At 36.3% G+C, this 16,721-nt stretch overlaps 1 protein-coding gene across 1 annotated transcript in view; it reads left to right on the forward strand.

Moving 5' to 3' along the window:
* Positions 1 to 1,756: 1,756 nt before the first annotated feature.
* Positions 1,757 to 16,721, forward strand: part of LOC144435373 (sodium- and chloride-dependent GABA transporter 1-like) — a 21,420-nt gene continuing 6,455 nt past the window's right edge. The window contains exons 1-6 of the mRNA XM_078123971.1: positions 1,757 to 2,078; positions 13,359 to 13,490; positions 13,904 to 14,168; positions 14,633 to 14,765; positions 15,477 to 15,611; positions 16,580 to 16,683. Of these exons, the coding sequence (XP_077980097.1) occupies positions 1,757 to 2,078; positions 13,359 to 13,490; positions 13,904 to 14,168; positions 14,633 to 14,765; positions 15,477 to 15,611; positions 16,580 to 16,683 (1,091 nt within the window). The remainder of the gene's footprint in view (positions 2,079 to 13,358; positions 13,491 to 13,903; positions 14,169 to 14,632; positions 14,766 to 15,476; positions 15,612 to 16,579; positions 16,684 to 16,721) is intronic.

Below are 16,721 nucleotides of genomic sequence, written 5' to 3' on the forward strand. Positions count from 1 at the left end.
TGATACAGTAAAAAAATTGTTTCATCGTAGATCAACGGTCTCTGAATACAAAAAATCGGAAAAATATAAATGTAGTTGATTGCCGTCTTCAAGTAGTCAACATGGCGACTTTCCTTTTCCTGAAAAAAAAAGAAAAAAAAGAAAAGCCTATAATCGGCCAATTGTCGCCTGGAATCCTAACTTTCTGTGCCAATAAACAAATGTAGGATGTAATTTTTTTAACTTTACAGCAAAAATGATAAGAGGCCAGTTTTGACAAGTAACTTTTTGTCAGTTTGCGAAGAGAAGTATGCCACCCCCCCCCCCCATTTATGAAAAATTATCGAACAAATTTTTTTTATTTTGATATGCACATGCAAGGTTATTACTTCTTATAATTTATAACGCCAACAAAATTGTGATTCAAAGTAAACTAGGAATTATTGAAAATGACAAAATGTTTAATGATGTATTTATGATTTATTTCGTGATAATATCGACCCCGTGTCACAAAAATATCAGGTCACGCGTGATCTCTATGTGACATTTTGTCAACAGTTTGATATCTCTAGAGGTGGTTCTTATAATTTACTTATACTGTCCCTGACCACCGCATGTCAACGTTAGTCATATTCTGGCTACCCGTCTTTCTTATTCATCAGAAGTGGTCATTTAACCATTAACCGCATTCAACGATGAATATCACATGTGTCTGATGTCTAAATATTTTGGTCATGTGACAAAAATGGCAATGCCACGCATCCTGAGCCAGAAAACTAGATTAACCTGTTGTCATTGATGTCACGACGGTTAGAGTACATACAATCTACAATGTACAGGTGTCATCGTGTGTCAAGCCGCTTCTAGAGATATCAAACTTTTGACAAAATGTCACACACAGATCACGCGTGACCTGAATTTTTGTGACACAGGGTCGATATTATCACGAAATAAATCATACGTCATTAAACATCTTGTCATTTTTCAATAATCCCGAGTTTACTTTGAATCATAATATTGTTAACGTTGCTAGTGACTGTTGTGGTAGCCCACACAGATAGAGACAAAGCGCAGATCAAAACAACATCAATTCCCCTATAACGTTTAGTGCGTACAATTATTCGCTGGATGGCCAATTCTTCTTTTAGCTGGTAAAGCAAACATTTTGGCGAATAAACAGAGGAAATATACCCACTATATACCCACTACAGCCTCTGCGAAGATTAGCCTCCGAGAGCATTATCATAAAATTTCATCACAGTACACTATTTATATGGCAAGAGTTTAAATTGCCATCTTCAGGGGTGTCACTCGATAATCAACTTGTTCATTTTTCATTGACCGAAAAATTTGTCTCTTGGCTCATACCTTTTTCCTTGACTTTTCTCGACTGAAGAGGGCTAACAAGTTATCTGGGTGTGTCACCAAACTGTCATTGAGGTGTTTAACTCGAGTAGAGACAGATGAATCTTTCCCTATCACGTGACAACGGTCCGTCGCGTTAAAATGTCAACTATTAACTGTTTACATTGGACAGCGCGTGGGGCTGTATGTTCATCACAACCACAACCACAGCGAGATAACAGTAACGTTTTCAAATTTCTAGCCACGTGGTTAGTTGACATATTTTGGAAACAGGTGTTATATCATCACGAAGTTTCGTTCGTCCGAACATTTGAGATCATTGTTACTGGAACTGGAGACGATTGGGTGTTATTACTACTACCTGGATATCCTACAACTTGAATATACGTTATTGTCAAAGACTGATTAGGTCATGTCTAAGGAAAAATCTAAAAATGGAGACATCGACGCCGCTAGTACTCCAAACGTTGTGGAAATGAACGATACTAGATCTAGAGACACTGGTAAAGACCACAAGCAGAACGAAGCCATAACTGTTGATAAAGATCGACGTACCAATGATGACAGTGATGCTGAAGATGACGTTGAAAAGGGGGATGATGAGAAAAGTGGTGAGGAGGAGGATAGAGGAGGTTGGGACAGTAAGGCCGATTTCATCTTAGCTGTTATTGGCTATGCCGTTGGTCTTGGTAATATATGGAGATTCCCATATTTATGTTACAAAAACGGAGGAGGTAGGTTGTTTCTTGTCTAGATCTTGCCAGATTCTTGGGAGACGGTTTCATCAGTATATGGTACCATCAAACATAGTCGTCGATGACGTGTTAATTGTGTGTGTGTGTGTGTGTGCGTGCGTGCGTGCGTGCGTGCGTGCGTACGTACGTACGTATGTATGTATGTAAAGACACATGCGTAACGTTTGCCATAACATTAGCGCCACTTCCTTATTTTCGAAAATTCATGTCACATTGTGCTCACTTCAGGTTCCGTTTTGAGTAAATTATGTGACTAGTAATTATGTACCATAATACTTACTGAAATCGCGCTTTATTTGTTTCAACTACTTTTCGATACCAACCTAGACAAAACATAAGCGAGCCATTTGCAGACGTGATACAGATGATTGATATCAAACCTGATACATTTGTATTAAGATATAACTTATCAACGATTTGATTGTTTCAACGCAAATTAACAACTCAAATATTGTGACGTCTATGGTCTATCTATTGAATCCCAGGTTAGAAGTGTAAATGACAAGGGGTAAATGTGAAAATGTTGATCAATATGTGACCATCCTACCGTGTCTGTATACTCTATCGATTGTAGGTCAGTGTCACCTAAATGTGTCCTCAGATGACCCTTGGTGCACTACAAGTTGACAGCAACTAATATCTAAGCTGTGTCTTAAGACATGTACATAGATGTTGTCATCAACTGGCTTGTTTTAATATCAATAGCTTGCGGTTACATGGATGTTCGATATTTGCGTTCCAGCAGAGGGTCGGCTTCTCGTGTGATGAATTTTATATTATAATTCCTTTATGTGCTTATATAGTAAATGTATTTTGAGGTGTTTTTTTTTCATCAAAATGGTGCTTGTAACCACAATGAACTCTACACGTGTTCAATCCAAAACATCAAAACATGTATCGATAACTAAGGTCGACCATGGGTCCGGGGGGGGGGGGGGGGTTAGAAGGAATGTGATGCTACCTCCACCCTATCTAGCGTCTTAGGCGTGGTTATATCTCTGTCATAGATTTATTAGTGTTTCGTTGACTCATGCAGTAGTAAAACGCATCCACCCATCATTTATACAATCGCTGACAATCATCAGTACTATTTTGATATGTTTATGGTGATACATGTATAGAAATGAGCTGGAATGAGCATACACGGTATCCCAGCAATTGATATTACTTAAAGTATAGTATGAACATTTACACACCTGTATGCATGTATGTGTACACTTTATTTCATGTTATGCTATCATAAAAATACGCCTTTTTGTCAGAAGAGCTAAACAACTCGTTCGGTGATAACTCACTTTTCTTATGTGTTTTTTTTATTTATGACGTAGAACGTTCACGCGTGCATACAGTATAATGTCGATAGTAGCACTTTAAATTGTGTTGAAGAACAAGGCATGGACTTCATCACTAGCAGTAGGCCAATCGGTAGTTGGTTATCGTTTATCTGTGTTGTTGGATAGCATTGAATCCCCTCTACGGTGCTAACCAGCCCCCCCTTCTCCCCTCATCATTTCTGTCGTCCTCACGATCACAGTGGCCCCAATCTAATATCAGACCACTATAGGTCCAAGTGACAAGGACTACCGCGGTTGTGCAGGTGTAATTTTTTGTACATGGACTGTATTTTTCTGTTTAACTGCTAAGGCCTATACATATGATTGGTTCCGGTTACTCGACCCTAAACTTTTTTTTTAAATATTCTAATATAATTGCGAAAGTTGTAAATAGTGGATGTGGTAACTGACATCAACTTCAAAAGACAATCTGTAATGGCTGTATATCTGATGATAAGAAACCAATAACACAGAGACCATATGGAAAACAACGGAAAACATAACTAACTGAACTAGACACACTCACATATGATGACACACACACACACACACACACACACACACACACACAAACAAACAAACAAACAAACACAAAATGAATATACAAAATAAAAACTCTACCTACCCCACCTACTCTAAAATTGAGCGTAATCGGAACCACACAATATTTTTGTTAGGCATAAGGCCAAGATTTCCTACGTCACTGTACGTACATTGTTTTGGTTATGCTTTCTCAGTTTTACAACGATATCGTCGATGTCTCTCATATGAACGTTACCAACCAAGGATTAGGGTTAGGGTTACCGTAGTTTAATTGTATTGCTTACTTTAAATTTGCCGTTTTTTGTACGTTGGTAGTTTCCTAAATAACATTCCTCGTGCGGAGGTCGTTGCTAGATAGTTTTTCCTTGTAGTAAGACGGATGTTAAATATTTCATGTTGGAGCTAAGCCAGTTCTGTTCTACAGAATATGGATGTGAAAATCCTGCTATGTTTACAACAGTGGCCAACTTATTAGCAATGTTATTGTATATCCAAAATCAACACAACAACATTGCAGAGTTCGTCATGACTGGCAACAAACGAGAAGTGTGTGCGCAAGGCTTTGTGACTAGCTAGAGATTTTGGCGCTTGATCAACTATTCTCAAATGCCCCTCCATTTATTATTATATATTACGATTTATTTGGTGGACAGTTTGTAAATATAGCGATGCTGACAACCACTTGGTATGCAACATGCAATGTATGGCGTATTTACTGTATCGACTAATGAGTAATGTTCGTCTGTACTATTTATGCATGCTGTAAAGCGAGCCATCACAAACGCACCAAGCAAAGTTTCACCTGTCTACATATAGTTGCCAGACAACCCAATGCAGAATATAAAAAAAAATTGAGGTCTAGGTTCAGACGTTTTTGAATAAATTGAATACTCGTCATGTTTAGACCCACGTCTATCATGCTCTCCGATTTCAAATCTGGGATCAAGGAAGATAAAAAGCTTTGTACTAAAAACACGATTCCAGTCTAGTACGTATACGATATTGACGGAAGTTAAAAACCAGTACATAAACACACGTACCGTAAACAGTATAGATAAAACACTGTTTACGTTCAAATTCTATGTCAGTTGATAGATGTTATATATTGACTTCTCTGTCGTAAGCTTCCTGATGCTTTAGAAATTGTTGATGAAGAAATATTCTGTCGTTCATGCGCAAAACAGTCTGTTGTTGACACCTTTATGTAACAGTATAGGGATGCAGATTTGTTTTCGCATCGCTTCAAGGATGACCCACGGTAATTTAGACACTGTAAACATATGACCTTCACAGAAAACTCCACCTAAGTGACGGTGACAAATACACCGTGCATCACCCATTCAACTCTAGATTACGAACTTTAAGCTGAGGTAAATTTCTAATCTGGCCAGTAATTTAATTTTGTATTTATTAAACGTAACTTCAAAAGTGACCACAGATGACAAAGCCCATAGGCAATACTGTTATTTATATCCTTGGCAACGTGGCATGTTTTTTTTAGTACATTTCTGTGAATCTCAGCATGTCAACATTGATACAATTTAGGATTTTTTCTCCATAAAAAGTTGTCTGTGGACATCATCACATGTGGATGTTGCATACTGGTGTGTGGCAATAGAGTCAACGGGGAGAAGGCAATTTACACAATGTAATATATGACTCGTATTCCGAAGTAGTTTAGAGAAATGTTGTTTTTAAAAAAAAAGAAAAGAAGAAGGGAAGGGAAGATCATTCGAATATACAAACACGCTATCACTGTTTTCTGTATCAAGAACAAAACTAGTCTTCGAGTCATAGGGGGAATTTGCATAGTAATGAATTCATAGGGATGTTTTATGTGAAACAGATTGAAATTTCGTGTTTAGATCGAATACATATAGAATCACTATATCCGTATAAAATTTAAAACACGTGGTGTCACCATGTGTATACTATCAGCTCCATTCGATGCATTTTTTTTACCAGAACTAAAGTCTGATACTACATAACCTCGAAACGTACATTTATTCCAACATTGTATTAATTTTCTCATGATTTGTGTCTAAACTCCAGACCACAGTGACACCACGCCTTATTGTATATTCCACTCCACGTGTATCTGTAATCTCATCACTGTCATGCATATCGCGTAATGCCGATCTAGGCATATAAAAACAACAATACCTGGAAATATATCAGTTTTGGCGGGAAAATATTACATCTGATGCACCATTCATTCCATTCATGACTGCAATCCTCTGTTCATGGAAGCAACCAAACTATTTGAGTGGTTGTGGTGGGACGGAGTGATACAAATTATATTGACTTTTCTATTTCTAGTAGTATTTCTCACTAATGTTCACCTAGTCTAAACACGTGTATTCAGGGTGGCGACGTTTGCTAGCCATATCATTTTACTTTAGGAGATCCTTTTTCGGTATAAACGTGTGCACATTTATATGTATGTATGTATGTATGTATGTATGTATGTATGTATGTATGTATGTATGTACGTACGTCTGTCTGTCTGTCTGTCTGTCTGTCTGTGTCTATCTGTGTACGTACGTGTGTCTGTGTGTGTGTGTGTGTGTGTGTGTGTGTGTGTCCAGGTATATGTGTGTATGTATATACAAGTGTATGTGCAGGTGAGCAGAACTTTTAAAAAGTGCGAAATCATAGACATACTGAATACGTAGGCGAATCATATTTTTATCATTCAAGTCATCATTTTACATTGTCAACGTATGTAAATGTCAGTCACAGCTGACTGTTCTCATAATTAATTTATCATCAAACAAATATTTATACAAAACACGACAATCTCTCGTCCTACCGGTAATTTATCAACAATTTTCCGGTCTGATTATATCCTGTCTGTACAGGTTTATCAATTATGTAGGTCACATTAGGAAAGGAAAACACCCTCACAGTGTCAAAATGCGCGGTAGATATTTAGTCAGTGAATAGTGTACTAGAGGAGAGGAGTGAGGTCCATAGTTCAATGTAGGATAAAAACTGAATTCTTTTATTTAGTTAGCCCGCTGATCCCCCCCCGCCCCTTTAAACTAAATTGGCCAAAATTAAAAATGTTTCAGACAGCACAGTAAATTTCAAATCAGTATAGTGTAGTAGTATGCAGTGCTATGAATTGAAAGCCAGTATGTAGTAGTATGTAGTGCTATGAATACAAAGCCAGTGTGTAGTAGTATGTAGTGCTATGAATACAAAGCCAGTGTGTAGTAGTATGTAGTGCTATGAATACAAAGCCAGTATGTAGTAGTATGTAGTGCTATGAATACAAAGCCAGTATGTAATGATAGTTCTGTTGTTGACACTTTATTTTAGTGCTATGTATTTACTATTATAGCGAAAATTCATTACATTTTTAAAATGTTTGTATTTAGGGGTGCAAACAGGTCCACTAAAATTAAAATCGCTTTTGTGGGATGAGAACTAAAATGGCTCACCCCCCCCCCTCTCAGTTGATCTCGTCCCTTAATATAACTATCAGTGGATGGAAGGCAAATAACAGTTTTCGTAGAATATACCAGAATATAAATGAGCGTCGGTTGATATAGATATGGCAATCGGATAACAGCTACCAATACTTAAAGCAATCTATGGTTACGAATTTAAAGTCCCTCCTGGCATATGGTCGTTTGCTACCCTGTATGCTTAGGCGGCTTAGTGCCTCTTGTAGAATTTTTATGTCAAATTTAACTGAATATCGATTTCACTTATGTAAGCTTTGCGGCAAAAATAATCATCAAGGCCAATCATACTGTCGTTGTAACAGCTAAGTTCATGTTCCTCGTGTACAGGTCACTGTATGGCACCTTGTAGTTAGTCAGACACGAAGTATTAAATTTGTTTATCCTTGTAATGTTTCGCTACCGGTATACCGTAAGTGCCATTATTTACATTGTCAGCCAATATTGGCTTCTGCCATGACTTTGTTCACGGACAGTGCGACTGTCACAGCAGGTACCCGTGTCAAATGTTTTGGTGTTAAACATTGATCTTACATAAGCTGTGATAAATTCTCCCGAAGAAAATATTCCTATTTCTATTGCATCGGTATATTATTACGTTGGATTCACTTGTACACATAAGCCAATCTGCATTATAGCTGACGTAACTAAACTGTACAGAATCGACAGTTACAACACCGGATACAATTGTTGCACGTGTCTGTCTTTGGCAGGAGATGATTTGCTAAACAAGGACAATGTGAAAGATGCTGCCAGTGATCATCGTTGAGCATGGCATGTGGAACATACCGTGCACAAGATTTGTTGGTCTTTACTGAAAGAAACGTACATATGCAAAACAATTATTTCCATTTACACTCTAGATCTGCAAGAGACAGTCACATGTAATTTAATTGTAACTAGTCCTGTTGATTCTGTAAACCTTAGTTTCCTCTGCTGTATTTGTATCCATACTTCAAAAGTATGGGTTGTTGGGTTTTTTTTCAAAAATTACGACACTGTATTGGCATATTGCCAGTAAACCTGTGTTCTGATCGAACAATATACTTGTTTTGACTGAATGTTACATCTTTATTTCGTGATTGAACGTTACAAAAAAAAATGATTATTTGAAAAAGTCGATGGAAAAGTGTGCATCGTTTGATACATAATTTGAAAATATTATCTGGCATAGGTAACAGGTTTATGAAATCCAACGGGTTTTGACGAGTGCATAGTTTGTTTTGAGGATCAACATAAGTTCGGTGCATTAGTTGGTCTAGTGGCATACGCATGTCATTCTAAAAACAAACAAGAAAACTAAACAGGGTCAAGGTAGCCGTGCTTCCTGTTCGATTAATAGGATTTTACTTAACGTGGCCATGTGGATGAGGATTTGGTATTCATTTTGCATTTTTGATTTATAAATAACAATGTTATCATGGCTTGCTTCCTATCTACTTGAAAACTCAATATGAAACAACATTGACTTAGTCTGTATTTGTAATTCAATACATTGCAAAAAGCTAAACAAAACATGTGTAAACAGTTTGTTATTATATGTACAATAACAAACATTTGTTATGATTTTGCAATTTATTGAGTTACAAACAAGGACTTAGCATATGTTGTTTCAAATTGATGTTTCGAGTAGGAAGCCATGATTAAATTGTTTTATAAATTAAAAATATGAAATAAATACCAAATTCTCATCCATGAATATGGCCACTTTAAAAATAAAGCGATTTGCATGTGCTCCACGCCATGTGTAAATTTGTGCAAGATTTGTGTGTAACCTACGTAACGCATGCTTTAGAGTCTGTTTGATTGATTTTGAAATTTGGTATTTATATACAATGTAGACGATAAATTTGCATACTGTGATATTAATTTCACACACGTATATATATATATATTGATACATGTGTAGACACTGGCATTATATATTACAATTATTGTAAAATTACTAGTCTGTGACAACAAAATATTCCGTGAATGACTCGACGTTTCCATGGAAATGTTTATGATCTGTCTCAGACTGTACATCTCTAAATACAAGTGTGTAGTCCCTAACAATAATACTCCGTCATCCCAGATCATTTGTCATCAGTTTGACTAGTTAGCCATATACCACATTTCAGTTGCATTTAATTGTGGTGTTTATGTGTTGACTATTTCCTTACTCCTCTTTATTGTACGATTCAATGTCAAATTCAGTGTTGATTGATTGCATCACTAAATCCAAGAATCGTCGTACGCCTCTGACATAAAAATAAACTATTATTGTTACTCTGTTCAAGAAAATTCCAACGTATTCTTAGTTAAGACATGTAAAAACAGTATAGGGTCAATCATGCAAATTTTAGATTCCAATATGGCCGCCGAATACCACGTTAAAGAGTTGATTTCCTTGCAGACAAGATTGCAAACCATTACATTTCGTTTATTTTTTCAAATGACCGAGAACAAACTTTAATTTGGCAAAATGGAGAGATTTGAATAACTTTGCAATCGATTGTCGTCTGGGAAACGATCCCGATGTGTATGTCTTACATGAGAAATTATCAAACTCTGGAGTAATGTAGTTTTTTTAGACCAATGTCATGATGACATGATCTTTGAAATATGGTAATCAACGTACCGTGAAGCTAGATAAAAAGTACATATTGACTAAAAGGAAGGTCGGTGTGGTATCTACAGACAACCTGTATTGACATATTATACAAGCGTATCATATCCGAAAACTATAGCATCGATCACTCGTGACATGAATTATGAAGCGTCGTCTGCCCTCTAACATCAAGTGTCGATGCTACCACAACTATGTTTGTTATCTATCTGTGAGGACAATATTGACAAAGCTGACACATTTGATAAATGTTTAGATAAATAATATATTTGTTTAGACTTTTCTGTTTGAAATAAGAGTACACAGTGTCAAAGAAAAACAGTCACGACTTGTCGACATTTATTGGTGATAAACAAGATGATAAGATGGGTTTAATGAAACGTATGGCGATATCACAGACTTGTGGATTGATTCCCCACCTGAACATCTTGTCATAAATATGACAAAAATGGCAAGAGAAATAATAAAACTAAATAGTGATGAGGTCATGGTACACTCATTAGACCAAACAATGGCTTGTAAACATGGAATAATTAATAGCGCGAACTGTCAATATGTTTTAATTGTAAGATACTGTGGTATGCACAATACTGACAACATTCCCATGCACAAGCCAAGTTATTGTCTCTCAACAGAAAACATGGATTGTATGCCTTGGTTGATCGTTTTCCGTCACGACCAACCCGTGTCCACGTCACTGGTTCCCGGTACTGAAAATACGAGACAGTCTAAACGTTCCAAATGGCCATTATTTTTCATGATGTTTCATAAATTTTGCTTTAGAAGGTATAGTTATGTATTTCTCTAATATTTGCCTTCATCTGCCCGAAAAGTTCTCATGATGTATGAATTTGCCACTACGAGTCGCTAGACGTCTCGTAGTGCATGTGACAAGGCACCTTAGGCTCGTCTTTTCCATGGCTGAACGAAGAAAAATATTGGTGAAAAGGCCAAGTATAACGAAATTATAATATATATGTGTTTTCGGTAACTCTGTGACATCACCTCAAAATGTAGTGGGTAAGACATTTCAAGATCAAAACACACATATTTTTTAGTTAGGTTATGTTTGAAGACAAAATGTTGTGGTACCACCACCCATCTCTGAAATGTCTCTACCCTGGGACAGACAGGTGAATGATTGAACTTTGGCCCCGACCTTTCTCCCTGCAGGCCATTACATTGATGATGAAATTTGACTCTGTGTTCCAATATAGCAAGGCGAACATGCATGGAAAGCGAATTGATAATTTCATTTAATTTGACTGAGTGTATACATGTGAGCAAAATGTCATATAACATAAGAAATTACAAACAAAAACGCCAACGTCTACACTTTGACTGTGACATATATAATCTATGGCACTATTCCAGTCTGTTCTTTATCTTTGATTTAATTTAGTGTGGAAAGATATTCGTGGTAGTAACAGGCTCATTAAACTAGTATATCGCTGGGTTAGGCGACATGTTTTGTTACGGTCTGGTTTTGCTCATTACAACGCTTGAACTCAGGCAGTACGGGACATCTAATGCGCAATATTTAACAAAGTGAGTGTTTTGTAGCGCTATTCTCTTCCTGGTGAATTGCACAAAAATCAGCCTTGCATACGTCATCATATCATAACGAATATACACATTAGAAATCGCATGGTGGCAAAGGGACTTTTCCGTTCCAACTGTTATAATGACTCAGCAAGTATAGTTACAATTCATGCTTCGAAATGTGCTATCGATCACAGCGATGAGTCCAGCATCAAAACTAACTAGGAGATTATAGACTATATATATATATATTATCAAGACTCAAAACATTGCATAGGATTGATGAAAAACGTCGATGTACAAAACGATGTCTCTATCACATGATGAGATGTGGTTAGAGTTAAATACGGTAAATTTGGCAGAAGGTCACACCCCGTTAGTATCAAAAAAAACATGTCAAGGACATTGACACTGTCTAATCTGTGTGCGGTGATATTTGATGAGTACTGGATGTACAAAGGTGCACCTACAAGCATCAAAAGATAACGATAACCCTGGATAAACCGTAAATCATAGTATAAAGCCAGACAGTTGTCACCTTTGCATTGAATATATTTGGGCGAATGTAATCTCGAGCTTTCTTTTTGAGTGAATTACATTGTCGATACCTCGTCTGGTATTCTTTGTAGTGACGTCACGTTGCACACAAATGTTGATGATATCACCTGTAAAGATGTTTGTTACAGAATTGTCGTTTACCCATCAATGGAAATTCAAAGATTGATTTTGATAACCATTAAATTCTGTTTGTTTAATGTTACTGGACATAATTTGAAAGTCGTCATTCTGTAGGGTTTTGTTACAAAATATACCCTGTACTCTATAGTATGCAAATTTCTCAAGTTCTTTTTTTTTCATGCGCTCCTCTCGTGCTATCCTGTGCATCGACACTTGATGACGCTGTTGCAACTCAAATTTCTATGACGACAAATAAAAGTAATCTACGAAGGAAGGTAAAATAGCTCAAACAAGTGTGCATAATACTTGAAATGAAATGAAAAGCAAAATTCATCATTACTGAAGTATACGGTCTTGTTAATGTAATGTGATATTGACCATAGATCTTGGCGTTGACAGTCCTGTTCACTCCACGGTCTGTATACTGACATTAGTAACCGAGACAGCTCATTTCACTTCCAACAGCAGTTATGAATGATAATGTTAGACTTAATATCTCTATGGCAACTCTTTCTGCAACAAGTCAGAATTCCTCCGGCTAATGTTGTAAGCTATCATTGTATTCTCTTATATTGCAGCAAGTATCTTAAAACTGTTTGGAAGTAGTCTCGCTTGATTATATACAGATAGCCAGGAGTGGGGGGGGGGGGGGTTAATGCAGCTCTAAGCAACTTTAAATTAACAGTGTAGCTCTTATTCCGGAGACTATACAACATTTTTCTTCTATTACTTATTACATTACTTACGATATTAATTTTGTATCGTGTACATTTGGGAAAACAGTTTGTATAACTGAAACTTCGGATTGGCTCAATACCAAACCAGTTTGAGGTTCAAATGTATTATATATATATATATATATATATATATATATATATATATATATATATATATATATATATATATATATATATATATATATATATATATATATATATATATATATGTATATATATATATATATATATATATATTTGCTGAATCAACCACTGTAGTGATATATTCTGAGATAGGATCTATCGTCATATCTTTTGATGAAATAAATTAATATTTATATATCATTTTATGATTTTTATCTCTCTAGGAGTCTTCCTTATCCCATATACTATATGCCTGGTATTGCTTGGTATACCTATGTTCTATTTAGAAATTGGCTTTGGTCAATACCTTCAAGTCGGTGGGCTTAGTGTATGGGAGGTTGTTCCTGTCTTCAAGGGTATGTAAACATTTGTTTACCATTCTTTCAAACTGTCTGTCTGTCTGTCTGTCTGTCTGTCTGTCTGTCTGTGTATGTACGTACGTACGTACGTACGTACGTACGAGCATACATACATACATACATACATACATACATACATACATGTACATACATACATACATACATACATACATACATACATACATACATACATACATACATACATACATACATACATACATACATACATACGCACGCACGCACGCACGCACGTGTATGTATGTATGTATGTATGTATGTATGTGTGGGTATATGGGTGTATGTGTGTGCGGGTGTCAGTGTGGGTGGAATACATGTGCGGATTGATCAATGTATATGGTGTTTCCCTTTATAAATTCAAAATTTAATATGTTTTTTTTTTTAATTGCCAGGTGTTGGTTATGGCTCAGCTACAATTGCTTCAATGTTGAATATCTATTACATCGTTATTATTGCTTGGATTCTGGTTTATCTCGTGGCTTCGTTTTCTCCAACTCTTCCCTGGTCTATCTGTGATGGTTGGTGGAATGATATATACTGTTATGACAGCAAGTCCATGAACACAACAAACAATGGAACACAGTTCCTCACTGGAGAATACGGCAACACCACAATTGCTATGGCCGATGCCGAATACCCCGCTGAACAATTCTGGGAGTAAGTGATAAAACCTGATTGTTTGTCTCTATCTGTTTTTTATCTGACTTTAAATCTGTATAAGCAATGCTGAAAGAGCATGCTGAACAAAAAATCTAAATTAGTTCGCCACGAAAATATATATTTTCTCACTAAGTATAGAAGTATGTATGTATGTATGTATGTATGTATGTATGTATGTATGTATGTATGTATGTATGTATGTATGTATATACATGTATGTATGTATGTATGTATGTATGTATGTATGTATGTACAAGTATGTATATACATGTATGTATGTATGTATGTATGTATGTATGTATGTATGTATGTATGTCTGTGTGTGTATGTATGTATGTATGTATGTATGTATGTATGTATGTATATACATGTATGTATGTATGTATGTATGTATGTATGTATGTATGTATGTATGTATGTATGTATGTATGTATGTACAAGTATGTATATTTTCTCGACAGTAATTTCGTACTGCAAATATCTGAAGGGATCCATGACTTTGGTGGTATAGTGTGGTATCTTGCTCTCGCCTTAGTCGTGGCCTGGTTGCTAACCTATCTCTGCATCGTAAAGGGTGTGAAAACAACCGGAAAGGTAAGTTTAGTACTAGTGTGAGATGCACCTCAGAAATAAACTGCTCAAACTTTAGCTGTTATTTACTTTGTTCAAGAAAACTCCAACCTATTCTCACTTTCAGATCATGAAAAAAAACAGTGGTCACCGTACACATTCTTGAAGTAGATGACAAAATGTCGTCATTTTAGAATCCAATATGGCCACCAAATACTACATGAAACTGAACGAATGTTTCCCTGAAAAAAGGAGGGGGCAAATTTCAAAAAAAAAACCTGGGCTGTCACACGCAAACACGCGTAATGACAAGTAAACATGCGTCAGCAAAAGCAAACGCGTGTATTATTATGATGTTTCATTTATATGGGGCAATGGATGCAAGTGCAGAGTGTATATTGTTTTGTCATTAGTTGTGCTTACGAATCATTTCATGTGTGTACAATTACACATTGTTTTACACATGGCTTATGGTTTTTTTGCAATTTATTGACGTACATACATGGACTGTGTCTACTGTTTTTCAAGTAAAAACACGTGAAAAAAATCAAAAATGAAAAAATGCATATTTCTCAGCACTTTAACAATAGAATACAACAGAGTATCCTTGTTAATATAGAACCCCCCCCCCCCGTGTCCAACTTAAATGCCCGACTTAGTTCTAAAATTAATTGGCCCATAATGCCTCGTTCATATTTTGAAATATGTATTGAATGTTGCAATTATTTCTTGCAGATCGTATGGTTTACAACAACTTTCCCATACCTCGTAATGACAATATTGTTAATTCGTTGCGTCACGTTGCCTGGAGCCGGTGATGGCATATATTTCTACTTGGTCCCAGATTGGTCAAAATTATTTGAGGCACAGGTTAGTTACTAAAGTGTTATCGACTGGTTGCAAGAAGTTCCTAGATATACTAGGTGTGAATATGTGTGTGTGTGTGTGTGTGTGTGTGTGTGTGTGTGTGTGTGAAAGTAACCTGAGAATGACCAAAAATGAAAGAAGTTCACAAGTCAAGGTGGTGGTGATGGTGGTGGTGGTGGTGGTTGTGGTGGTGGTGGTGCTGGGATATGGAGAGGAGAATACAGTTCCAAAATATCCACGTACCAGTTGAAAAGATCCCAATCATCGCCTTGTTCGACAAAAACTCACACTAACATATTGCTACATTGTATCGTCTGGCTGGATAAATATCTCACTGACATTGCTACACTGTATTAACATTACTACATCTTTATCATCTGGTTTTACCAAATAGAAAAACAGTATACCAATTTACATTTCAGTTCACTGGTATGCCGAACAAAATAAACGTTGCTACAATGTATTTGATTTGTTGACAAACTGCAAAGATAAAGGTAACTCACTCAAACAAAACGTAGCAATGTTGGTAGGATTTTTTTATTCATGCCAGTTGATGAGAAGAAGCGATATTCGTCAGAGGTTTGTCGAGCAGGACACTTGAATTGCTTGTTTCTATTCATTTGGCTTCCATTGTAGATTAAATTTAAGTAACATTATTCATTTTTTAACCTACATGTATGAGTGTCAAATTGCCTAGGGATAAACATTGAGTACTTATTGTAAGTATTTCCATAATTGATGTATTATACATCAGATAGAGCCTGCCCCCAAACACCATATAGGTTTGAGAATAGTGCTTCCGCATCACGTCATCATGCACGATGCCGTAAACGAGTCTTGTGTTTTACGACGATGCAAAGCATCTTCGTTGTGTTCTTATTTGTGTAAATGGTTTATGTTAAAATTAATGCGTTTTTATGTACCTTTAATTTCGTTATCTTACAACAACTCCTTTCAATACTCATTTTTAGGCCTGGGTAGATGCCGGATCTCAGATCTTTTTCTCCCTTGGTATTGGTTTTGCTGGTCTAATCTCACTTGGAAGTTATAACCCTTATAATAATAACATCCTAATGTAAGTTAAGTTTTCCCATACTGTAAGAATCTATGTAT

This window comes from Glandiceps talaboti, chromosome 1 (assembly GCF_964340395.1).
Source record: "Glandiceps talaboti chromosome 1, keGlaTala1.1, whole genome shotgun sequence".
Taxonomy (NCBI): Eukaryota; Metazoa; Hemichordata; class Enteropneusta; family Spengelidae; genus Glandiceps; species Glandiceps talaboti.